At 43.5% G+C, this 26,234-nt stretch overlaps 1 protein-coding gene across 7 annotated transcripts in view; it reads left to right on the forward strand.

Annotated features, from left to right (window-relative positions):
* The window catches only part of PTPRF (protein tyrosine phosphatase receptor type F), a 392,426-nt gene that overhangs the window by 120,616 nt on the left and 245,576 nt on the right, over positions 1-26,234 (forward strand). For all 7 annotated transcript variants that reach the window (XM_055815291.1, XM_055815290.1, XM_055815294.1 and 4 more), the window contains one exon: positions 16,324-16,485. In XM_055815291.1, coding sequence (XP_055671266.1) covers positions 16,401-16,485 — 85 coding nt within the window. In that variant the 5' untranslated portion in view covers positions 16,324-16,400. The remainder of the gene's footprint in view (positions 1-16,323; positions 16,486-26,234) is intronic.

The raw sequence follows: 26,234 nt of genomic DNA on the forward strand, positions 1-26,234 counted from the left end.
GTGGGTTTTCCCAGGGTGGTTGGTCTGTTTGAAAAAGAATAATCAGCTTTGGTTCGTACAGCTGGCTGTCAGTAGTTACTTGATCTTGGGTCTTAATGATGGTTGCTGCCTATCAGCCTGCTGTCAGTAGTTTTGGCTGGCCTTCCTGGGGCATCCTCACTTCAGTCAGTGGTTTGGTCAGCTTTCCCTTTCCTATCTGCACAGTGAAGAAAGAAAATCCTGCTGGCTCCTTTCACAGCGCTGCTGCTGCTCGGCAGCAAAGGCTCTCCAGGAGGTCGCAGGACAGGTGCTTGCAGGCTGGGTAACAGTGTCTGCTAGGCTCTTGAAAGGTTAGCCAGCCTCCTCCCAGACCTGTCACAGAGTTGGGGCTGATCTTGCAGCTCTTCATCTGCTATAATGCCAAAATGAGACTTGGAGCACAGCAATGCCATCTGCGCCTGGGGAAGGCTGCCACGACAAGCATGCAGCAAGTGTTGGTCGAACTTCTGGTGGTGGTCAGTGGTAAACTAATGAGTAGAAGAAACTGCAGTGTATCTAGAAGCTTTGCTGTGTAATCAAGGAACAGTTTTCCATGTTTGCTGGCAGAGAAATGAGCAGAGGGATGTGTGTATCTGAAGTTTCGACTGTCTGTTCCAGCCCTTGTGGAGCTCTCCTGTTGCTTTTGCTCAGGAAGGGTTTCCATTTTCCAGAGATCATTAGTTTGCTTCAGCTAGCGATATGAGTCTTAGCTGTGTTTTGATGAAGACTGTCAAGGAGGTTATATACTTTTTATTTTATTTTGCATTTGTAAAAAATCCACGGGATGGTGCTGACTTCCATAGGAGATGCCAGGTGACAGGCACACTTCAGTTTGGACAAAGGCAGGCTGGCTGGACTGCCAAGTTTTCTGAAGCCTGCAAGGCTCCGCTGAAGGGCAAGCCTGGCATACTTCTGCAGGGATCTACACCGCCATGGCCTGTCTGGTGCAAGACTTTGGTGCTTCTGTGGGTGGGCCAGAAGCTAGACAGAACTGTGGGGAATCTGCAGTGCCTTAAGCAGCCCTTTACTGCCAGTGCCCTCAGTGTGATGCAGAAGGTTAGTCTGTCAGGAAATATCTCTGCGAGTTTGGAGGACAAGATAAGCTTTATTACAAACAGCAGTGCTTCATGAGGAATAGCTGTTCAAATTCCTTCAAGTATTCTTTTTTAAAGGGCTGCAAACAAATTGTCTCTCATAAACCACCTGCATGCATAAAACACATTTTCTATTGCTAGCATCTCCCAGAGTTGAACTGCTGATTTAGCCCCGACAGTGCCCTGGGTACTTTGTTCTTCTGCTTAAAAAGCCTATCATTGATAGTTTTCCAAATGCTTCCATGTCTTTAATGTTTGTTCAAAATACCTATTGCATTGCTCCTGCAGGCAGAGAGGATACCAGCTGCATCAGGCAAGTTTCTGTTCCGTTGCCTCCTTTCCTACAGTCAGGAATGACCCATGTGCTTCCTGGGAGAAGTCTGAGGTTCATTTTCACTAGAAGACAGGGAAAGAGTGGTAAAGGGAAAAACAGAAGACAGATACATAGTTCTGTCGCAAAGCCCTTTTCATAAACCTTCTTTTCCCTCTGAGAAAGTTAACTTATACATGGCATATGATTTAGGCTGAATTGCCCCCCCCCCCCCCCCCCCCCCTTTCCAACACTCAAGAACTTCTCTTTTAAAAGAAAAAGATAGGAAAATAAAATTTAAGCCCAACCTGTCAGCAAAGAGTAATGCATTCTGAAGCAAAGCCTCTGGGCTTTGAACCTGTGCCGCTTGACTCCCAAAATGCTGCTGGTGAGGTACTTCTCTGTTATAGCTACTTTTGAAATAGTCAGTGGATGCTTACCAGGTAGAAGGATTTAACTTACTAGCCATGGAGTGAAGGAGCAAGATTCTTCCAAGAAATTTCTGGAAATGTCCTGGAATTTCTGACCTGAAATCTGTGGTTCTGTCTGCAGTATCTGCTTTCCTCTTGCTAGTAAGTGTTGGGTGAATTTGAAGTGTTCCCCGTGCCAAGATGACCTATTTTTTTCAAGCAATAGCTGAGCTGCCTTTTCTGCAGGGAGTGTTACAGCTTCTGTGTGAAGAAGTGTCTCCTTCATTGCTCTGGCCTTAACCCATCCCGTTTTGGGGTCTTTGCTACCTGATGTGTGAGAATACTTGTTTCTCCTTCAGGAACTGCTCCTACCTTCCCCACCAGTGACATAAAGTTGGCATGCATCGCTTCAAATGAGCTTATGCTGGTGGTGCATATGCTACAAGAGGAGCAGAGCTGCCCGTTCCCTGACAAAGATCAGTGGTACAGCAGGTCCTGTACTTGATGGGTGAGATTCCCTACAGTTCCTAAAACGTGGTGCTCTGATACAGAAACGGGGGAGCAAGTGCGTTCGGAAGACATGCTGGCTGCCCTTCTGCGGAGTGCACAATGGCAGCTCCTTTTGCAGGACTGTCCTGACCTTGTTTATTTTGGAGTTAGGCACCATAAAATAGCTTGTTAATTGCCGCTCATTTAGAATTATAATTAGGTGTTACCAGATGAGTTCTGTACTACTACAATTAAAAGGTTATAAAAAAAAATGTGGTTTTTAATACTTCATAAATTGGTTAAAATTTAATTCAGAATACACTGATTGCAAGTTCTCTGTGTATGTGCATAATTATTAAAACCCGCAAGGATAAAACCGAAGCAGAGATCTCTCATAAAGAATGTACCAGTAAAAACAGCTGCGTCCTTTGCATTGAGCTGCTGGGGGAGGTTTGAGTGACACGGAATCCATGCACCAGCTGGAGGTCAAGCAACCAGGGATGTGAACTCCAGCACTGGGTCCCTTCAGTAAGCAAGGAAGGAGTCAGGGCTCTGGTTACTGTCTCGGGGTATATAAAGAGAATGAAAATCCCTGAGAGCAAGATAGAACTGAAACTGTTTGGAGTTTGCACATTGCCTTTCTGAAATGCAGGATGCCCTGTAGTAAGAACAGCTCTTCAGCAAGTGACAGCAGATGCCTTGAGCCTTAGAAAATCCATTATATTCTGGGTCATATATTACCAGGTCAGGACTACCGTAGTTAGTGCAATGCATAGTGCTCTACTTGTGCAAGCATAGTCTGGTGATTCAAGTTGATTCAGAACGTGTGGAGGGGATAACTTTGTCCAGCTTTCCTGTAGCCAGACCAAAGCTTAGAAGTGGCACCAACACGGTGTTGTGTACTCTAGCTCATTCAGTAAAACTGCTTCCCTGTTCATGCCTGGTTCAGGTTCACTTTAACTAATGGGCTGGGCATACATCTAGAAGTGATGGACATAGAGCTGTGGTCTCTGAGCAAATGAGCTTTCAGAGTGTACATCATCAAAACTGCTTTGCATTAGTCTGCAGGTAAGAAAGAGCTTGGACATCTGGTGGTATTGCATATCCAAAAGTAAATACTTGAAACTTGGACCATGTTCCTCATGAATTGCTAAAGGCCTTACAGCCATTGTTTATTGGCAGCGGAGGAGCTGCTCTGTGCTGCTGTTAATTTGATGTGTCTGGGTTTGACAAATAGGGTGCTGCATCTCATGTTGTTAGCCCCACACCAGCATCAGCCATAGGGGGGAACAGGGGCTGTTTTTTTCCTGTATTTAACTAGGTCCTGCTTAAGCTTTCTTTTGTTTTGCATCAAGTTAGGTAACATCTTTCCCCTTTAAGATTGGGTCTGTTTTTCTGCTGGAAGCTTTCTGCCTTCAGGATTTCACGTTCTGGCAACTAACAAAATTAAAATAGCTTTCCTCCTAAGTACTGTAAAATGTACATTGAATCTGATTTCAGTGGCTCCAGGCATGCATTTCAGCACACTAATGTACAAATGGATTGAAAAAACAGCTAGCAGAAATTTTCTTTTTTTAGGTTTTACTGAATGCTGTCCCAAGAAGCTGCACGTTACGTAGTATCCTCTTTATGTTTTACTCAAGGTCATGTAAAGGTGATGGTCTGGAAGGAAAGAGTGGATAATTTCAATAGTAAAGCTGCAAAGTTGCTGCATATGACATATGGGATGTCTTATTTTTCAAAGGTCTTTCCATCTGCTATTGGCAGAAGTCTCCATTACAAAAGGGCAGTTTTGTGTGAGGAACATAATTATTATTTTTTTTTTTAGGTTGATCTTTTATTAGCATTCAGGTTTATCTTGACTCAGACCATTACCATGGGACCATTCCTCCGGTGAAGAGAATGCATAGAAGTTGTAAGATCTAACTGAGATACAGAGGAAATGCTCCCAGAGTTTGGGGAGGAAGGAATTTTTAAGATTGAATTATAAAAATCAAGAGCAAGCTATCATCTTGTGGAAGCAGAAGTTTTATGGTGGTAATTTTTGTTTGTTTTCCTTTGAATACCTTACTTAAGGTTGAACCGCAGAACTTGAAGCTTCTAGAGCCACAAGACGTCATGGAGGAGAATTACTTTGAAGGGTGGAGAATATCCCCTATCTGTATGTGCCATGTTGAATGTAAGGACTGATCTCTCCTGTTGCCTCTCGAGTGTAGACATGCCAAAGCCATTGGAGGTACTACACAGCTGCCATGCACTCAGTACCCTTGGCTAGGAAAGCATGCCTTTTCTAGTAACCAACAAATTATTGGATATTGAAAGCAAAACCCCTCATACATTTAGCATGGATTTTATGGTGGATGAGGGTCCCTGGAGAGTGCAAGGAGCAGTGAAGTTGTGCAAGGGGTGGTGATGTGCCCAACTTACCTGAGAGTTTATTTCTGTTTGTATGTTATTTCTGTTGTTCATTTCTGTTGTATGTTTTGGATTTCTTTCTGAGGGTGGGAGAGGCAATCATTACAGATTCATTAAAACCTGCAGAATATTTTTAGGCTGCCACCTTTTCTCATCTTTGTAATCTGAGGCAGATAAAGTTGCATATCCTTGAGAAGCTGGCAGGCAGCACGGATCCGCAGCCTCATGGAGTCTTCCTATCTGCTGCCTCTAAATTTTTAGCACTTGCGTGTGGTTCACACATGTGAGTTTGCTTGCAGAACATGTGCATGAGAACGTGAGTGTGGAAGTAGGTTTTGGCCTGTTTGACTCTGTGGAGTCCTGGGATTTGCTTTGTGGCATGGAAGATGGAAGATGGCTGGTCTGTCCAGAAAGTGTTGGATTTCACTACAGCCTTGATGCAGCTGTTATCTTGGTCCCTCTAGCCAGGAAGTTAGTAGGAAACTACTGCTTTGATCTGCCAAACAAAGACGACTTGTCAAATATATTAATTGATTTTCTTCCATCAAACTGTTTTGAACATACAGCCTCAGATCTGAGTGAGACAAAATCTGATGCGTAGATGTTTTGTGTGTTTTACTGTTAAAGAATGTGATGCAAGAAACCTGAATTTAATTTTTTAGCCTGAAGTACTACTGAAGGAAAGAAATTGTATTTTTGGACTGAGTCAGAGTTAAGACTGACTCTGCCACCATTAATTCAGGATTTCTTAATTTACAGACGTGTGGTTTCTTCATCTTCGGTAAGCATTATGTTACACCTAGGGCTTGATTTTTATTCACATCTCTTTAATATTGCTTCGGTACTATGTAGTATATGCTACCTCAGAGGGTGTTTTCTTCTGCAAAAGCAAAGCTAGGGGGCTTAGTAGAAGGAGAAAAAAGGAATAATCATAAATTTAGCATCTTATTACAATAAGCTTGATTGCATCTTAGTTTCTTTATAGGTTACAGAAACAGTTTTCATTTTTCATACAGAAGGCAATTGCATGAAACTTGTGCTTTCATAGTTCCTGCTTATTAGTTGTGAAGGGAATTTCTGGGTGCTGTCTTCCATGGTAACAGCCAAGTGCCTCCAGAAGCAGAGGACTGCAGGATGCTTGGGCGTTCTGCATGGAGTGAATTCAGTTTAATAAATGTAATAAGCCCATTTACCCTACCAGGCTACGTTAACTACCTGCATATAAACTGAGCACACGTAATGTTTGGGCAAAGGTTACGGAAGCAGTTTGTAGGAAAGGCTAGTTCCAGAGCACACCAAAGCAGCAGCTATTCTTATTTTAGCCCTCAGTAGCACACACAATAATGGGGTTCAAGCAGTATCTGTGGTTGAGACAGTAATAACAACTACGATGTAATGAACTTCAAAACCCCTTAGGAGAGAATAATTCCGAAATCTAGCATTGAAAATGTTCATAGTTTCACAAGAAGAGAATTACAGAAAGTTTAATTGGATATATATATCCCCTCCAGTAAGGCATAAGTTGTCTGCTAAATGGTGGTGTTCGGCAGAAGCCAGCCCCGTGGCAGCCTGCTGCTGTCTTGTCCTGCCCGGTGTTTGAGGTGGCTGACACGGGCTGGCTGGGGCTGGGATCCCGTCTGATGTAGTGGTGCTGCTCCGGCGCTGGCAGTGACCACGTCTAGGGAGGATGGCAGCCAAGATGCGTTTGTGTGAGCTTGTCGCTTCATGCATGCTTGGTGGACCTGTGGAGAAGGATTATCATCTCTGTTAGCAGGATCAAAGCAGTCGGTCCTTTTTACTCGACTGCTGCATGTGAGAGCAGCTGTGAGATGGTGGGTGGAGGTTTTGTCGCCAGTGTGTGCATGCTTTCCAGAGCCCAACTTGAAATAGCTCCAGACACAAATAGTGGCTCAGCATTGTTTAATCACACATGTTTGTGAAGCTGCTGCTGAGTCAAAGTTGTTTGTAGGATCCTCACGTATGTCTTCATGAGTGGCCATGACTGTGGTGTGCATCGTGCACGGTAGAGTGCAGTCACTGAGCTCTGAGGGGCCAAGAAGAAGATGAGAATGTTGAGAATGACACTGAACTTGAGAAAGGATATCTTAAAAGAAAGTGAACAAGTTACTCAAAGCATCCCTAAAATTAAAATGGGAGAAAGTAAGTGTAGAAGAGAAAAAGGGTGGTGGGGTGGGGTGTGAACCAATTCCTTGATGTGGTTTCAAACCAACAGCAGAATATAAGCGAGCCACCTGGGAAAAGCAGTTAAATTAGCAAGGCTGGGCGTAATTCATGCCAGCTAGATGGCAGGTTTGAGAAGCTGTATGAGATGAAATCTTGGAAACCAAACTCGCAGGTATTAGTAGCAGGTATTAGTAGTAGAGTGTACAAAGTATAACAAGTATAGAAGGAAAACTGAAAGATCCAAGGTGGGTTTTGAAGAACTAACAACTCCACATAGAAGACAGATAATTTAGGCAAATAGTTGACATTGTCTTGTGTGGAAATTGGGCTTGCTGGGTGATGGAGAGTTAAAGATGGCAATTAAGGAAGAGAAGGGTACTGACAAAAAGAGAAGTTATTACTTTACGTAAGTTTTTTAACTGCTAAAAATGTTATGGAAGACTTGATACTAGTATTGTGCCCAGTCTTTCTAAATATAAAAGATAAGCAAATTTCAGAAATTGAGGTCTTGGCTTATTCCAGATCTACTTTTGCCATTAATCTGAAAAGCATTAAGTGAGCAGACCCCAATAGTGTGCTGTGTTATATAAAACATAACAACTTCCAGTAAAATTAAGGGATTTTCATTAAAAAGATCTGCATTTTTTGGAAGAAGGTTCTTTATATACCTTGTACTCTGGTTGAAGCGAAAACTACTGAGAAAATAACAGAATACCTGTGTAGTGTGCTTGCATGGCAAGGTTTTGGTAGCGGGGGGTGGGGAGGCTGCAGGGCTGGCTTCTGTGAGAAGGTGCCAGAAGCTTCCCCCGTGCCCGATGGAGCCGACGCCAGCCGCTCCGAGATGGACCCGCCGCTGGCCGAGGCCGAGCCCACCAGCAACAGTGGCGGCGCCTCGGGGACAGCGCGGTGAGGAGGGGGGAAACGTGCAACAACGGCAGCCGGAGAGAGGAGCGAGGCTGTGTGAGACACCAGCCCTGCAGACACCAGGGCCAGCGCAGGGGGCCGGGGGGGCTCCAGTGGAGCAGAGATTCCCCCCGGCCCGTGGTGCAGCCCCCGGCCAGGCCGGCTGTGCCCCTCGGCGGTTCACGGTGGGGCAGATCCCCACTGCAGCCGGGGGGGACCCCACGCCGGAGCAGGGGGTGCCCGAAGGAGGCTGTGACCCCGTGGGCAGCCCGCGCTGGGGCAGGGTCCTGGCAGGGCCTGTGGCCCCGGGGGGGACCCCGGCTGGAGCGGCCTGTGCATGAGGGACGGCACCCCTGGGGGGGACCCTGGCTGGGGCAGGGGGACAGTGTGAGGGGGAAGGAGCGGCAGAGACGGCGCGTGATGGACTGGCCGTAACCCCCTTCCCCGTCCCCCTGCGCTGCTCAGGGGGAGAAGGGAGAGAAATCGGGAATTAAGTGAAGCCTGGGAAGAAGGGAGGGGTGGGGGAAGGTGTTTTTGATTTTAGTTCTCCTTATCCTGTTCTGATTTGATTGGTAAGAAATTAAACCAGTTTCCCTAAGTTGAGTCTGCTTTGCCCAAGACTGTAATTGCTGAGTGATCTCCCTGTCCTTATCTTGACCTATGAACCTTTCATTATGTTTTTCTGTCCCCCATCTGATTGAGGAGAGGATCAATAGAGCATTTTTGGTGAGCACCTGACATTCAGCCAGGGTCAGACCAGCGCAGATCATGTTCTCATAGCATCCAACTTTCATGGATTCAGCAAAGAAAACTGTTCTAGCAGTTGCTTGAAATGTCCAAGCCAGAGAATGGGCTTTCAGTTTGTTCAGATCCCAGGAGATGTCTGAAAATTTTCTACACTGGGTCTGCTAACAAAGCTGAGTAGACACGTGGATAGAGCAAAAGCATTCTTCTAAAGAAGAAACTGATCTAGTTTTGAATTAGGATTGATTTAGGATTTAGTTTGTTTTAAGGCCAGTAGACACCATGCAGATCCTTGAAGGAGAGGAAAGACAGATTATCCCACATCTGATTGATCAGTTGCGTTCTTGCTGTTTTGATTAAAGTTAGGTTTGGTGCTCAGTGGATCTTATATCTGTTCTGCTTTGCCTGTTCTGTCAGGGTGAGATGCACAACCACCGTGTTTGGCATTGGTGGAGCCAGATGCAGGAATAACAGTACCACAGCTGTACAGTATATAGCAGTCAGATGCGGTGAGTTGTAAGCAGCAAGCCCAGAAGGACCATGTTTCTCAGCTCTCCCTCTCTTTAGTTTAAAACCTTCTGTTCTATACCCTGGATGTGCTGAACTCGATGCCAAGGAGTTTGGGTTTATAGAGGAGAGGACCTGGTACCTTGGGATTTTAATCTTTACACCATTTTCCATTGTACTGAATGCAAGATTGTAAAGGCATGGTCATTTGTGTTAAGAATATATTGTCATGTGTATAGTAATTTGTAGAAAAAGCACAGGAATTCTTGCTTTGTGGAAGCAGCTGACTCATGAGCACGTTCTTCCGCATTAGTGGAGTTTGCTGATAGCTAAGAAATAGCTGAATTTTTTTAGGATGTTTTTACTGCCCTGGATCTTTAATTCATGCATCTGGTTGCACTGCTGGGCCTATTCTGTAAATGTAAAAGATCTGTGTTGAACGGGCGATATGCAATAGTTCACTTCTTTTAAGGAGACTTTACAGCAGACATTAAGAGCGTATATGCTCTGGTAGGGTGATCTACAGCGATCTGTATTTAGTGCTCCCTGTGAATGATGGCTGGGCTTGTGAGGCTAAAGGCTGATCTATATTTTAAGTGGATGTTTTGACTTATCACTGTAGTTATTTAATGGGGCCCTTCATAATCCTTGTTCCAGTGGAAAAAATCCTCCTTTTTATTTAGGATTGTCTGCAGGCAATGACACCTTCAGAAATTAATATCTTCAGAAGCAAATGTATCCAATAAGGCTGACAGGAGTATCCCAGGCTGTGCTTGCATCCTGCTTAAAAGCTTCTCTCTCTGCTTCTCTCTTTGGGTCAAGGTATGACTATGCATTCAGGATCACAAAGATCTATGGCTAGGCCAGCTTGTTGCTGAAGTCTTCACGCTTGTTTTTTTGTTGGGTTTTTTTTTTCCCCCAGTGCTTTGCTGAAATAAAGGTGATCTTTTGAAGTGCTTTTGAGTTGTTCTTGCTGTTGTATGTATTTCCCCATACCAATCTGCCTCTGTTCAGGGTTGTTTTTTCTTTCCCTAGATTATAAGGTATTTTGGGGTGTTTTGTTTTTTTCCCCACCCCTTTTTTAATTTCCATCAAAAGAGATGATGAAACATTTTCCTGCTGGGGTCTGTTCTCTCTTTTTAAGAGTTTACTGAGAATACTCAACATAGACTTTTTTGCTCAGTCTCGTTCTATTACTCACAGTTATATGCCTGTGGCTAATTATACTCCTCCACTCCTTTCTTGGTGTTTGTATCCTTCATGTGCTTACAGATGGTTATCAAATCTCCATCTTGCTTAGCCAGTCTGTCTAGCGCTTGCGACTTGACAAAGATTTTTATCCTTCCTGGTTCCTGAATTGCTTTGTTCATCCCTTCTCTCCAGATGGTTTTAAGCGTCTTCAAACTGATGCTGTAGGCCTGCTCACACCCAAGTCCTGGAGGTGATGCCTTTGCTCATGTAGCAGTCTCTTTAGCTTTTGGCCTTTTTATTGTATTGCAAGTTCATATAAAGTTCTTCCCTGGATCTGTGCTAGTGTTGCCATCTTCATATATCTCCCCACTGAATCTTTCTAATATGTTCCCTGCATGTGGGAGTTTGCAGTGAAATGAGACTCATATTGTCTTTTTTGGCCATATTGCTGTACTCCCCAGGTCTCTTTATATTATATTTCTAGCAGAAAAGCACAAGGAAACCTATGCTAAAAGAATACTAATGTAGTGAAGTGAAACATTCAAAAGTCATTAACTTGTATGTAACTGTGCTTCTACAACTTTTAATGCGTGCAGTATGATGATCTTGAATTATATGGTGCTTCATGGTTTTCCTCTTCCTCCTTCAGAGCGCAGATGAGGCGTTATATACAGAGTGAAGCAGTTGAGCTGTAGCCAATTACTGTTCTCATTTTTAATAGAATAAATAGCTGCCTCGTTGCTCTGTGTGGCATGTGCCCCCTTCTTGCTCGGTCAGTTCTTTATTAGCGTCATTTGTGTGACACCCCCATAGTGTCACACACAGTGCTGACTGGGTCCCTCTGAAGCACTTGGTTCCCCTTCAGGGTTTTTTGTGTAAAATACAAAGTTGTGGGTAGATGTCCAGAAGGAAAATTAGTTTTTACTGTGTTGTGTTTGTGGTAGAGTTGGCAGAAGCTGGTGCAGTTTTAGCTCCTTCTTTACTATTGTCTGGGTGGTGTCCAGTCAGTATCTTCTGACCTGCATTGTTGAACTTATATTGAGAACGTTTAAGAAGTTTCTGCCTTGAAAAGCAAACACAATTGTTTCAGGTTCCTGTATGAAAAGATTCTATCATGTCTTCAGGTCAGATAAGGACATTGCTTATGCACTGGAGTTACCTTCCTGCCCGTTAAGTTTCTAGAGAGTCTCTTAACTGTGTTTCACAGCAAATGCAGTATTGGTAGTCACACACACACACAACTGAACCTGGCAGTTCTGTGGATGTACAGGGGCTCCTGGAGGAAATGTTTTTGTGCTGACTTGTTAGATACTTCGGGTTGCAAAGTAGCTTAGACTTAAAAAGGGAATTTTAGTGCAGTATTTTTGTCCTGGTTTGGAATGGGCAGATTTACATTGGGGATGCTTTTCTTCACCGTGCCATTTATGGCTAGTGACCCATGTGACACTTGTTTCAGTTCAGTTTAGCTTCCAGAAGAGTTCATAGAGGACATAAGCTATTCAGTGCTGGTTTGAAATTTCTCTTGGCTCTTTAAAGTTGACTGCTTTTTCTAATCTCTTTGCTGTCTCCTGTGGGACATACTCATTGCCAGAATTTCCTAGTACCATATGAGCTGTTGGTATTCTTGGCTCTGTTTTAAATGAGTCCAGCTTTTTTTGCTTGTTTGAAAGACTCAAACCATGGAAGTTTCAAAAATGTTCTCAAAGACTGCCTCTTTTCCATCCACCTGCCCCATGGCAAAATCAGTTATATTTAAATGAAATTTGCTATTATTATTGTTTTGTGTGTGTGTGTGTGCGCTTTCCCACTTCCTAGTTTTCTGCCAAACTAGCACTCAGTAGTTCTAACATCAAGTTTGGAGCAGAGGCAGGAGGTTAGCTTGCTAAACTCAAAGCTGTTTTGACAAAGCCATCTGGAGTGCTTAGCCTCAGCCGCCTTTTGGATTGGGTGGTCTAGAGTTTGTAATATTGCCAGGACCAGATGCAGATGTAGCAATGAGAATGTACGTGTGTTTTTGAAAAACCACCTTCTACAGTGTCTGGGCTCCCAAGTGCAATGTTAGTTGTGAGATGCTAGCCAAAGCAGTGAGGTTAAAGGAGGCCTTCAAATGAAGGGACTTGAGGTCATCTGGTGCACAGGAGGTAATTCCAGAGGCAAGAGAGCAGCCTGAAGATGTATGAGATTGTTGGGCCAAGACACATAAAGTGTCTGAAGAGCATCAGTTGGTTGGTTGCTGTTGGACTTGATTCTACCAAATCATAGAATCGTTTAGGTTAGTAAAGACCTTTAAGACTGAGTCCAGCCATTAACCTAGCACTGCTAATTCCACCACTAAACCATGTCCCTAAATGCCACATCTACAAGTCAAAGCAGTACTGCCTCTGTATCTGTTTAGCTTATCCCCAAAATCTACCAATGTTATTTGGCTTATAGCTACTTTCTGTCTTAGCTGTCTTTCTGCCCCAGAAAAAAGAAGCCTTTAGCATTGGTTTGCATTGGCTGTTCAAAGCTGTCAGAGTAACACTGGTCTGCTGAGGCTTAACTTGGTTTCAGCTAACACCCTGTCTGTCACCTTGCTTTGAATATTGGGTTGTCTTGTTGGGGGAGAGCACTTCGCTTCTAAACATGGGAGAGCTGAACCACTGGGAGAGGCTTTCTCATATTTTCATTTTCAAAGGAGAATGGCAGCTACTGAGATGTATAAAATTTTAAACCGTTCCAATTTAAAGGGCTTTAAATATTGAATGCAGTCAATTTTTCTATAGGCAGAGCAACCATGGAAAGAGAAGTGGCAAAGTTTGATCTTGTTAAGGGCCAAAGGTGCTCTATTAACTTTCGAGGGACAGACAGCAGTCTTGTGTAAGAAAATCTGGCTTTTCTACCAGATGGTAAATTATTATAGAGCACTAAACAGTTGCAAAAAGATCAAGTCTATAAAGCATCTGGTAGGGTAACTGACAATTCATCAGTTTTGCATGATGCACGTTGTATGCATCTCATGGGCTTGAGAGGAAAGTTATAAATCTGTCAAGCTTGAAACTGGAGAGAAGCTTGATCATATTTGCTGCAGTAAGAGAGAAATCAAGAGACAGGCCTATTCTTCAGCTGAGGTTTTTGTGTTGCTGAGAGTTACTCCCAAATGAGGTCTGCAGAGGTGCCATTCTGGGCGCTCTGCACTCGAGGATCTGGGGATCTGCAGGCTTGTCAGCCTGACCTCGGTGCCAAGGAAGATTACAGAGGAGATCATCTCGATTGCCATCACGCAGCACGTGCAGGACAACCTGGGGATCAGGCCCAGGTCCTGCTTGACTAACCGGATCTCCTCCTATGGCTAGGTGACCCGCTTAGTGGATGAAGGAAAGGCTGAGGATGTTGTCTGCCTAGACTTTAGTAGTCTTTGACACCGTTTCCTACAGCATTCTCCTGGAGAAGCTGGCTGCTCGTGGCTCGGATGGGTGTACTCTTTGATGGATAAAAAACCGGCTGCACAGCCGAGCCCAAAGGTGGTGGTGAATGGAGTCACATCCAGCTGGTGGCTGGTCCCAAGTGGTGTTCCCCAGGGCTCAGGGATGGGGCTGGTCCTGTTTAATGTCTTTATCAACCAAAACCATGTAGATATGGTGCTTAGGGACATGGTTTAGTGGTGGACTTGGCAGTGCCAGGTTGATGGTTGGACTGTATGATCTTAAAAGGTCTTTTCCAACCTAAACAATTCTATGGTTCTAAAATACACCATTAAATCAGGCACTTTTGTTGTTAACGGAAGTGAACGAAAGAGGAAAAGCGCTCTGGAAGCTTGTTCATCCCCAACTTGGTCTGGTATATACCTAAGATGTTTTCAGCACCACCTGTAAAACTCACACGCTGTCCTAATCTAAGAGCATTTGACACACATCATTAGTTTTGACACAGTAATTTCAGCCCTGGGTGCTTTCCCTGCCCATGCCCCCCCCCCCCCCCCCCCCGGAAGAGCAGCCCCTTCAGATTCTGACTGCTGTTGAGCCAGATGTAATGCTGCCTAAAGTGTGCTTCATTGGCTTTGCTTCTCCAGGCTGCACAAATTAGCACCGTACACACAGAATTTAGAAACATAATCTTCACTCTTAATCCAGGCGCTTCTTCCCATTCCCGTGTGGGCTGTATCTGGAGAGCTGGGTAACACCGGACAAACTGCGTGGGGACTGAATGGAGTTTCCCCGTTGGAATAGTGCTTATGCAGCTGTAAAGATACAGCTATCTGTCTCTGTCTCTGCGGTGTAAGACACGTTAATGGTGCTTTTAGTAATTCTTTGGCAAGAGATGAATGAGGATGTGGAGGTTGGAGAGTAACAAAGAGAACTGAGTGTGTGGCTGGTATGAGGAGCCTCTTCTGCACTATTCAGAATCTTACTGCTGAGCTTACTTGGATTTATGCTTTCTTACTGAGATAATAAAAGCAGGATGAGACTATCAGTATTCTCTCTGCATCTAGGGTAGAACCAAGTTATTTTGTAAACTATTTTCAGATGTCTTGGCTGTAGATGCTGCATAAATAAAGATTTCTCTGTGTTGTGTGATATTGTAACATGTGAAAAGATTTACTGTGCAAATACAGTAACAGAATGGAGAAGAACTATGATCTGCTGTTTGTTAGTACGATGTGATGTAAATATTTGCCCAGGTAGATTCTCTTGAGATTTCTTGCGGGTTTCCCTCGGTACTGTCCTTGCTGGCATTCTTTGAGCACTGTGTTTTTGTCAGAAGTAAATGTGTTCATAAGGTGATACTTCCATCAAAAGCTCAGCAGTTCTCAATAAATAATAATAAAAAAGGATACTTCCTCTTCCAAAACCCCAGCAAAATGCAAAAAATACCTTTTTTTTCAAGAGCAGTCTTGAACGTGTTTTTGAAATGTCTGCCAGCACAGATGAGAGTGGTGGCTTGTGCCACATACAGCCTGTGCGCTTGCAGATACTTGGCTTCAAGGGTACTCATAGTGTCCACTTGGGCTGGCATCTGCCAGCATGAGATTTTTTCAGTAGTGATGCTGTGTTGGCAACTTCTGGTAACTCTTGCAGCTTAGTGAAGGAGAACCTTTTTAACAGATTTTGATGACTGCTGAGCTTGCGCTGAGATGCCCAGCACTGAAAGAGTGAGCTCCTGTCCCTGCTGAAAGTTGTCACTTTGAGGGATTGGGGCTTGCTCACTCCTTCAAAATCTGTCTTAACAGGCAGACCTTGGACCGTCAGGAGAAAGTAAAATGAGTATATTCTCATGAAAAGAGAAAGGAGACAGATAAGCAGAAATTGCATTCTTTTTAAATGGCTGCCTTTTTGGGTTTGGTTTCAAGGAATTTTCTGTATTTCTATATCCAAGCAGATGCCTAAGTTAAGCCAATTTCCAAGATAATTAGCTTTGTTTTGGAGAAGGAATATCCAATCCTCAGTTCTTTTAGACGGTCTTCTTTAAGACCTCTCCTTTTTTGGGAAGTTGAAGCTTAGGTGTTTGCTTTGGGTAAAGCGTCTCTTTATAGAAAATTCTTACTAACCTTCTGCTGTGACTGGTAGCCCAGTGAACTGACAGCTGATGCAGTTCAGCTTCTGTTTCATCTGCGTGGACCCGTCGAGACTTGCCTGGTGTACACCAGCTCAGCTGGATGGGCAGAGCTACGCTTAACGTGTAGTTGATTGCAAACCACCCTACATACGCAATCAAACACGTCTCTCTTGAGAGTTGGATGAGGAAGAGCTACATGAGTTTAAGACTGTTTCTTGTAACGTGCAACTTCAGAACTATTTGTTATTAATAAGAACAACTAAAGGATGTATTGATAGGCCATAACAGAGACTAGACATGAACATAAACTTGAAGATAGGCATGCATTTGTGCCTCATGACTCTTGAAATCAGATTATTGGATTAGGGGACATCAATATGGAGCTTTACTGCTCAAGCAGGAAAAATAGTTAATTTCACTTTAAAAGTAACTAACTGTTTCTTTACAGTGTAGTTTAGTACTGTGAAGTTAATCTGTATGTCATATTTAATCATTTTCCTTTTCTTCCTCTCTTGGTTTGCAGGAGTAAGTCTGTGTCTGTTACACTGGATGTACTGACCACTTGCCTCTGACTGAAGAGAACTTGCTCTACTTTGGAATATGGTGCCTAACTTCTGTGTCCCAGTACTCACTGTGCCAGCAGCCATCCTCTGCTGCTTGATGCTGCCTTTAGCAGGAGCAGACAGTAAGTAACGTTCAGTTTTGGAAAGCTTGAATACCTTGAAAAATATCTTTCCACAAATATTAAACCTTCTTGGTTTGTACAGGAAACACCGAGGATGAGGGGATAACACCCCCAACTCCCCAGTCTCTACAGTATGTATGTGAAGGGGCACAAGTAGAACTAAAAAGACTGACAAAATCTATTCAAACACAGGAAGAGTTTCTGTAGTAGCTGCAACATCAAAACCTGACAATTTGATTTTTAACATCTACTGATGAGTAAAGAAAATTGGGGGCGGAGGAAGAGAGAAGTAATGGGGTCACAGTAATCCCTGTTACTTAATTTTCCTTGTTCTTTTACCAGCTCTCGTAATTGCTGTAGTACTGAGGCATCTCCTCCTGAGTCAGTAGGTGATTGAGAGCTGTTGGGGAGAGGATGTCATTTTTTACCTTCTGGTATAGTTCTCCTACACCTGTATTTCAGCAGAATTAGAGTTGAATGTTTCCTTGTGGTTGTACTTTAAGTTGTGTCCATGCCTGTTGTCCTGATAGTCTTACAGTGCTGCTGTGACTGACTGATTAGTCCCATCCAAGCCAAGAAGAAAGCTGTGCACAAAACGCTGTTGTGGACAGGCAACAGGAGAGAATTTTGGCTGATGGTGGGCTACTGAAAATACCTTAAAGTAGGAATTTCCCATTGAGTAAGTTAAGCAGAGTGCAGGACATCTTGTGGGTTCTTTGCGTAGCTTTGGTCTTCATAACTCATGTATTCGCTAGGCTATCCCCAAGTATTTGTGCAGTCCCCTTCCCCTTGTTTTTTTTTTAAACCAGTAACCAGTTTTTCAGTGTCAAAACATTTGTACATTTGTTGCAGACACTGGCAGTTGTGAATACATGCCTTAGAAAGAGCCCAGGACTCCTGGGATGCTTCAGTCGGAGCAGAGAGGTGACCGTGATGCACCTCCTGAGCTGCCACCAGCCATCTGCTTCTCACTCCAGCTTTAGTCACCAGGCTTATAATTAAGATGTAATTTTGTGAAAGTTGAAAGAGATATTGATTCATGTTGGTAGGAGCCTGGCTGAATGGAGAAAACAGGCTGGGGGGTCCTAAATGTCCTTGATTGAACAGGAAGGGGTAAATTTAGAGAAGCTGGAGAGAAGAGTGAAAGGGGGATGTGAAGAAAGAAACAAATGCATTGTTTTTGTCATCACTAGGGGTGACTTGCACAGGCAGCAGATTAGCATGTGGTCTGTACACAGTCTGAGCTGCCCAGTTAAACTGGGGGCAGCAGCTGTCTTCTTCCTCAGCTTTCTTCCCTGGCTGCTGGTGCTGCTGAAATCTGCTTATTCAGATCACTTCATGTCTACACATTGTAGCCCAGTTCGGAGTCTGGCACAGAGAAGTGTATGTTTAATGTACTGAGGTGTATAAAAATTCCCCAAGGTTAATTATCCTAGCCTCTGCAAAGGAGAGAGGCATCGCTTTATCAGGTATGTAGAAACTGGTGGAGCTTGAGATGTCCTAGGACAGTTCTTCACTGGAGGATAACTTGCAATAGACATGGTTTGATAATTCTGTGGAATACTTCCACATGCTTAAATTTAACAAAATTGGCTTTGTTTCACAGGCCTATACCCAAATACTGGTGTCTCAGATGTGGAATGCTTCTGTGTTGAGAAGCAAGCCTGTCTCTATGTATGCCTTTATCTCTGGCACAGCCTGACTCTGAATTACTTTTTCCTAATCTGGAAGGCAGATCTGGAGGACAACGACCTTTTAACTGCCACAGCCACCATGGCTTAACTGAGGGTTTCATAGGCTGGAAAGTGTTGCTCTGTGTATTTTAGCAACTTACAGCTCTTCTGTTATCTTACCCACTGAACCTTGCCACTGACTGTCAGTGGCAGGGAGCTGTGTGAAGGGGCCTGCTCTGCGCCTCCGCAGGGGGGGAAAAAATCAGCCCCAAACCCTGCATATTTCATGTCCTGCCATCAGTGATGCAGACGGGCAAGATGCAGTGGTGAATATGACATTGGGGAGTCCTGGTTCAGGACAGCAGTGAGGGGCAAGGCAAAGCTATGATAATACATGCACACTGAAGCTTCCTGTAAAAGCTAGAGAGGGATGCTGTGAAAAGAGCGTCCCGTACGTACCCTCTTTGGTTTTTTGGTCCCCTAAGCATCCTGTTGGCTCTAGTCAAAGACCATTTATTTACATGGATTCTGATGTAATACAGCTGTTCCAGAGATCTCACCGTGATTCTTCCTGCCCGTTGCAGTGCTGCTTTAATGCAGTGGAGGGATGTGTAGGCTCTGTACCTGCAAAGCATTCCTGCATTTTCCCAAATAAAAGCAATGTGATAACGGGAGCGGGGTTATCCCTGGAATTCCTGGAGTCAGTCCCCAGAATTGCTTTTTATAGGAACAGTATGGATCGAGGGCAGGGAAGGAAGGCAAGGGATGGACTGTACTGCATCCCTGGCAGCCGGCTGCCCCGTGGCTTGTGACTGGGTGCTTGGGGAGCACCCACAAGCGGGGCTTCCCTACCTTCCCTGCCTGTGCTTTGGAGCTGCTGTTGTCGCAACACATTCAGCATCACTGCTGTAGCTTCCTGACAATTAGACAGCTGGCAGATAGCTAGATGTTAATGCCTGAGATAAACCAGATTGAATATGTATCGCCTAGTGGAATTAGCGCCGGGCCTGTGCCGCGATGCTTCTCCGGAATTGAGTTCACAGGAGCTGTGGATAATGTCAGTGCTGAGGAATTGAAGGGGCATCCAAAGGTTAAATGTGTGGCAGTATGTCAGAAAAAGAAAGGCTCACTGGGTGCTCTCCTGCCAGCAGGATGGGAGCAGTGGTTTCCTGGGGGCTCTGGTGAGGTGCTGGGAGGAGAAGGTGAGTGGGAAGGGGCACATGCGTGTGAACAGTGGATACAGAATTGCTAATTTGGCAGAAAGCACTTTCAAATCCTCCCCAGCTTTTACAGACTGCGGTAAGAAATTATTAAATTTTCTCTGTGATCTACTGTGTTTCTGTCAGGGTGACCCTAATTCCATTAGAGCAGCTCAGAGCTGATTCAGGATGGCTGTTTTTACACTTTCTCCCTCAGCTTGCTTGTAGGTTTTTTTTAAATGCGCTCTGTGCTTCCCTGTCTGTCAGCTTTTGATTGTGCATGGGAAAAATGGCTTTGCAGATTTCATTTAATGTTCAGTTCAATTGTCAACTAAAAGATGCTCTTTTCCAGCTTTTGGAAATATGTCATTTACTCTAATAAAAGAAAAAACAAAAATCCCCTCTCAAAGCAAAATGCAGAGAAAACAGGAAAAAAAACCCCAATACTGTCATCAGAAATCATCAGCAACATGTTTTGTTGTTGGCTTGTTTTTTTAAAAATTAGGCTTTGTTTTTGATGTCCTGGACACAGCTTCCATTAGCCAAAGGAAGAGAGCAGGTGACCCATCCAAAGTCTTTCCTAACCAAAATACATCTTGGTTTGTCTTGCGCAGAATTTCAAAGGGTTTAAGGAAGCAAACTACTTCAAAAGTGACCTTGTAGAAGGAAGGAACTAAGGCAGTATTAGGCCAACTACCTGTGAAGTGATAAGTGGTAAACAAACAATTTGCACCTTTTGATTTCTGAAGATAGAGCAAACTTGGCTTTTGTTGCAGCAGGTGGGGAAGCTTGCAGCAGTGAGCTGGGACTGGTGGAGGCAGGTCTCTGGCTCTCACTACCTCAGGTGAGCAAGGACCCAAAGTCTGAAGTGTCTCAGGGCTGCCCTCCCCCTTGTAAGAGATAGTTGCTTTATATCTGAAAGGTTTGCAAATTGCACATTCTAAACTTTTTTTTTTTCCCAATCAGTGATGTTTCTTGGATGCTAACTGGATTGAGGAGACACATTAAAAAAGAAAATAGGAAGGTGAGATGTTGATACTTGGAAACGTTGGGAAAAGGAAGGTTACTGATGGCCTTTCTGGACACACAGCTCTGTTTTGCCAGGGATTTTGCATCGCGCCTGAGGTGCCATCCAGAGGTTTTGAACCAAAGAGCACTGGAGCATTTGTACAGTGGTTGGTTCCCTATGTGCCCCAGCTCTTCTGTCCGGTCTTACTGTTTTGTGTTCCTGGGAGCCAGGAGTAGCGTGGCAGGTTTTGACTCCCTGATTCAGCTCTCTCTTCTTCACTTCATAACCTGCATGATGCCTCAGCAACAGCTCAGCTCCAAATACAGCTGCTCTGGGCCACCCTGCGGGACAGACTTGCTGTTGTGCAAGTCTGGAAAACAGCCATTTATGCAGAGCTGTGCAGCAGGGTCCCATCCCAGAAGCTGGACCTGAGTCTTCTCTGCTGCTGCCTTGCATCTGTTTCTGCTTCCTGGTTTCATGTTTGCATGCCTGTCCCTAAACACTGTTTGTAGTGATTATGTGTTGGTACAATCAGATCCAGCTATTGCAGCACAAGTAAATACTAATTTTCTGCAATTCTGCCTTGACCAGCTTGACAAATTCCATCAGTTAATGGAAAATATTGTTTAGGGAACCCCTGTACCTGAAGCATTGGGGTTGCATCATTAAAGGACAGATTGAAATATTAACCATAGTTATTGTGCAGCTTTATTTTTGGTGTCCTTACTCATCATATACATATTTAGGTATAAGTGGATTCCTTACTTTTCCATAAAATGTCTAAATGCTGCCTGCTTGTAACTGAACGTTGCAGACATCAGGGTAGGAGGGATGCTGTGAGAGAAAATGCCACGTATAGAGTAGACAACAAATCTTTTTTGGTGTTTATGGCCAAGCCCCTTTTAGTTCCAGCAGTTTCAAGAGTCATGTGAATCTGGGTAGCTACCTACGTCAGGTCACAGCATTGTCATTTGTGTGGTTTATTTTTTGTTAAAGCCGACATCATTCATCAATCAACATCAGCTGCTAGGTCAAAAGTCCGCCTGGCCCCCAATGCCTTACCTAGCAATGGTCACTAGAGAGACATATGCAAGGTGTAAGAACAGCAGAAATCCATAGTGATCCCTTCCCGGTGTCATCTTCGAGCCTTCAGTGAGTGGTGGCCGGGGGAGATGGAGTGGTAACTTCAGACAGGCTCACTCTGAGTTTTGCTGTCAGGCAACGCTGAGCGTGTTGTCAGTCTTCAGGGACATCCTGGGGGCAGGGGTTTCCATGAAGACCAAGGTGTAGGCTCTGACTTTCGCCTCTACACCATGGCTGCTTGTTTAACCCGCTTACTGCAGCTCTGCAGGGCTGAGCAGCCTCATTTGCCCTTCACATCATTCAGACTCGCTGTGTAGCCACAGTTACTCCCTTGCCTTCACAAGGGAGTTCCTATGTTTAAGTGTCCATTTATCTGGCCCGGTGGCAAATGTTGAGGGGGTGATATATTTAATATACGTTCTTTGAGGGAGAGTGTGCTTATTGGCTTGGTGATATAGAAAAACAGTAAAACTACCTGCTTAAAATTTTATCTTCAGTGTAAATTCATAGATTTTAAGGCCAGAAATCAGATCAGTGTAGTCTTCTACTCTGACCTGCATAGCACAGGCTGTATAATTTCAGCTAGTAATTTCTGCATCTGCTTTTAACAGCTGTGGATGAGCTAGCATGTAGCTTTTAGGAGGCTATCAAATCAAGATTTGAAGACTAAATGGTAAAGAATTTACCCGTCTCCTATGTGATCTGTAAAAATGGCAAGTAATCATTCTTTTTATAAATCTGTATTTATTTCAGGCTTTGGTTATGCATTTTTTGGGTTCAGACACTGTGTCAGCTAGTCTGGAGACTCCTGCTATTTAGTGCAATCTCCCTGAGAAGCAAGTTAGTGTGTAGGAGTTAGACAAGCTGAAAGTTTGTCGGTTTTTGTTGTAGAAAAATGTGTTGGTCTTGATTTTTATGATCAGAGATAATTTTTATCATTCTTCGCTGATCTTCCAGACTTTTCAATATGTTTTTTGAAGTCAAGGGACCGGGACCAAGAAGAGAAGTGGCTGAACCTTGCCACAATACTTGCCACATCTTGCACTTTAGCCCTTTTACCCATAGCACTGAGCAGGGAACATGATCCCCCACAATGACCTTTGCATCCCTCTCTGGGCCGCTTGATTCTCAGGATACAAACTCCTGTTTCATTGCTATATCTTGGGGGTTCGCTCATGAATATATGCCCCTAAGTACATTAAAACACATTTTGCTGGGTCTCAGGTCATCCAGTCATCTGAGTAATTCTGTACAGGTAATCTTCCCTTGCTGTTATTAGTTGACTACCGATTTGGTAAAGTTTGCCCTTTACTTTCCGAACCTACTTGCAAGGTAGTTGCATTTATTCACGGATGTTAATCCGCTGTGACTGTTTGCAGTGGATGCTGTGTGTATATTAAGGAGGTGCTTAAAATATTCTGTAGTAGCGATGGTAAGGAAAGTAGGATTCTTTGCAGGTGGAAAGGAGAGCTAGGAAGCTGATCAGATAATGTGGTCTGTCATGCTGCTGCTTGCTACTCGGAGTACTAATGTCAGATGGGGGAATAGTATGAGATCTGCTGGAGCTTTCAGTGTTTTAGCTGAGCAGTTGTAAAAAGCAATGAAGTGGTAATAGGGATGCTTTTTTTGCTTCTTTGATTATCTGTTCGTTATATTGGCGCTTCAGAATGATCCTGTAATATAAGATGATCAAGCTCATGTTTGTGAACAACCAAGAGTATGAAATTTGTTTGCTCAAAATGTTAATTTTTTTTGATGGTGAACATGTTTGGTTTAAAAAAAGCATCTGTTCATGGATGCTTTTCCTCTGGTAAGATGTCTGTGTATCAGTAGCTGAAAAGTGTACTTTTAATTGAATGCTGTATTTAGTCTCTTGTGAGAATCAGTGTTTTGTCTATGCCAAAGAAAAATCTCATTTATTTTGTCACGTGAAAACACCATAGGGTGCTTACTGAAAGTTTTAAGTCATAGAAATGGCTTTTGCCTTGCATACTATTGATATATGACTGCTGAATTAAACCAAAGCACATTTTATAGTGGATGATGGCGTTACATATGTATATGAATTGTAGCCTGCAATGCTAGACCTTGCTTTGAATGTCAGTTACGTTTGGCCTTTCTCTGATGCATCATAACATTAAGCCTTCACAACAAGAGGCACTCACATGGTATTAAAAAGAAATAATTACAGAATATATTGCACTTCATGTAGTACAGGCTGGAATGAACTTGCAGTCCTGCTGTGCTTTTCAGGTGGCCCTTCATTGCATGTATTATTCATTACTTCCTTCCCCACCCCCACCCCCCATCAGTAATTAACAATACCACTTCCAGGAATGCATTTTGTAAAATTGGTTTGACACATGTAGATAGAAACTGTCAAAACTTAAAGCAGATGGAAATGCCACCATTTTCCAGCAAAGGTTCGTGGCACCAAGGGGGACCATTCTGACTTGGTGCTCTGGATAAAATCAGCATATCAGAGGTTTGGGCTTGGTTTGGCTCTGGTGTGTGTGGTTATTCTACTTGAGCCAATAACTGGGTTCTCTGGAAGTAGCCATGGTCTCATAGAAAGGACCATAATCAGTCTGCTGTTTGCATTAGTTAATACATACTGCAAATTTAAAAGGAAGGTTGCACTCAGGCAGTTCCTCTTGCTTGCTTTGCCAGCTTTTCTTGTGTATTTTTTTAGGTTTTTTTATTATAAACTCTGCCTACATCTAATGAATTTGTTGGCTCACCTCAAAGGTGAGTGATAAAAGCCATTGCATGTTAATTGCCATGCGTGGAGAAGATGGTGACTCTTGAGCATCTCTACTTGGGTATCGGAGTGCAGAACACCTACCTATTTTCTTTGGATTTATTTTTAGCCAAACTCACTTCACCTGTTAGTACAACTGTTGTTGTGCTACCTCTGTTAAAGGTTGTTTTGAGAAAGGGGCTTAAAGAGGCCAGGAAATGTTCAGCAGCTTCACTCTGATAGTTCTTTTGCCCCTGAAAAAAATCTCCATTTGTAATAAGTGTTTTGAGTCTTGTCATTAGCACATCTGTGGCAGGCAGGCAGTACTCTTTGTTTTCACCCGCTTGTCAAACCCAGCTGGCGGCTTGTGCGGGTAGGAGATGTGAGCGTGTCACCAAGCTCTCTTTCTTTCTGCTTTCGGTGTGGGGCCATATGTAAGGCAGAAGTGGCACTAACTTGGTTTTCAAACCTGAAACTGAAGTTCTGTCTTTTGACATAAATGTGAGAGTTGCCGTGCATTAGTTCCAGAAAGGATTTCCATCTTTGAAAAAAAGATAACAGCTTGGAAGTGAGAAGGCTTATAAGTGTATTGTACTGGCACTGTGTTTAATTTAGAAGACAGAAGATTCACTGGAAGAACTGAATGATGAGTAGTGAAAATCTTGTGAAAGGCTGAAAGTTAAAATACTGTTATGATGAAGTTGACTATGTATCTTAATCCTATTTAGCATCAAACAGAAGCTTTCAGTAGTTTCAGGATGGAAGAAAACCCTTAGAGAAGGGAACTTATCTCGTGTATTCACCACATTTGATGTATAGGGCATTTAAAAAATAGGGAGGGGGGTATGCTAGCAGGGGGAATCAGTAAAACTTGAAGAAGAAAATAGAGAGAGGACTGGGATGCCGTGTCCTGCCATGGTGCTCTCATTCTTGGCATGCTGACAACAAAGAGTTTAGTATAGCTCCGGGGAAGATGATGAAGGCAGTCCAGCAGCTGGAAAGGCTCCTTTGCTCCTGTTTGGTGTAACAGGTAATGGTCCTGGCTGTTGACTTGTCATTTATACATGCTGTATATAGACTTCCAATACACTCTTTTATGCTCCATTACATACAATTTATCAGGGGTTACACAAAGTTCTTTAGTTATAACCTTTGTTTTCAGCTTTTTATGAGTTTTGTTTCATGGCTGAAACGTCTCTTGCTTGGTCTTCAGCCAAAGTTCAAGTCGGGGGCTGTATTTTATGAGTTGGACATCTGTTTTTTGGATCTTTATGCAAAAATTGTCTTTGGATGCTCTTAAAAATAGAGTGGAATATTATTGTTGTACCTGTGAAACAACCTGTAGTGTTACTCATAAGTCTCAAGTCTAAAATGCCTGTGAAAACATTTGACATTACTCCAGATGCGCTTCAGCAGTCAAGAGAAAATGGAACTTGATTTGCAGAAGGGAGCGACCCATAGAAAAATAAGCTTCTGAATAGTATAAAGGGGATTCCTTGCTACATCATTAAGTGCATGTGAGTAAAGGATGTTGTCTGAGCTTGTAACTAAATTGCCTGTATATCCATTCTGTGAACGTAGCCAGAGCTGCTCTCATCTTAGCCTTTTGAAGACCCAGAGGTGTACAGCAGAGGCACTCCTCCAGATGCTACAGCACACAGCCTGTAACGTGGGCAGAGAGAATTAATTCACATCAACACTGTGGAGTTTGTGTTCATTTGTCTGTTTCTTGAGGCAGTTGTGCAAATAGAGAGTATTCTTTGTTGAAGTTGCTCTGTGGTTGTAGTGTAGGCCACAAGGGTTTGGACTTGTCTCGATGCCGCTTGTTGAACCTTGATTCTACCGTAGTAAATGCATGAAACATTTAATATATTTGACTGCCTAGGTTGGTTTGTTTGGGTTTTTTTTTTTTCCTAAAATCCTAAGATATGCTTTTCTTCCTATTGCTGCAGAGCTGTGTGCCTTTATTCTAGGAACAGAGTATGATTTTTGGGTTTTTATACACATTAAGACAGAATCCCTGTATTCTTTAGTTGGCATCTATG

Source organism: Falco peregrinus, chromosome 10, assembly GCF_023634155.1.
Source record: "Falco peregrinus isolate bFalPer1 chromosome 10, bFalPer1.pri, whole genome shotgun sequence".
Classification (NCBI taxonomy): domain Eukaryota; kingdom Metazoa; phylum Chordata; class Aves; order Falconiformes; family Falconidae; genus Falco; species Falco peregrinus.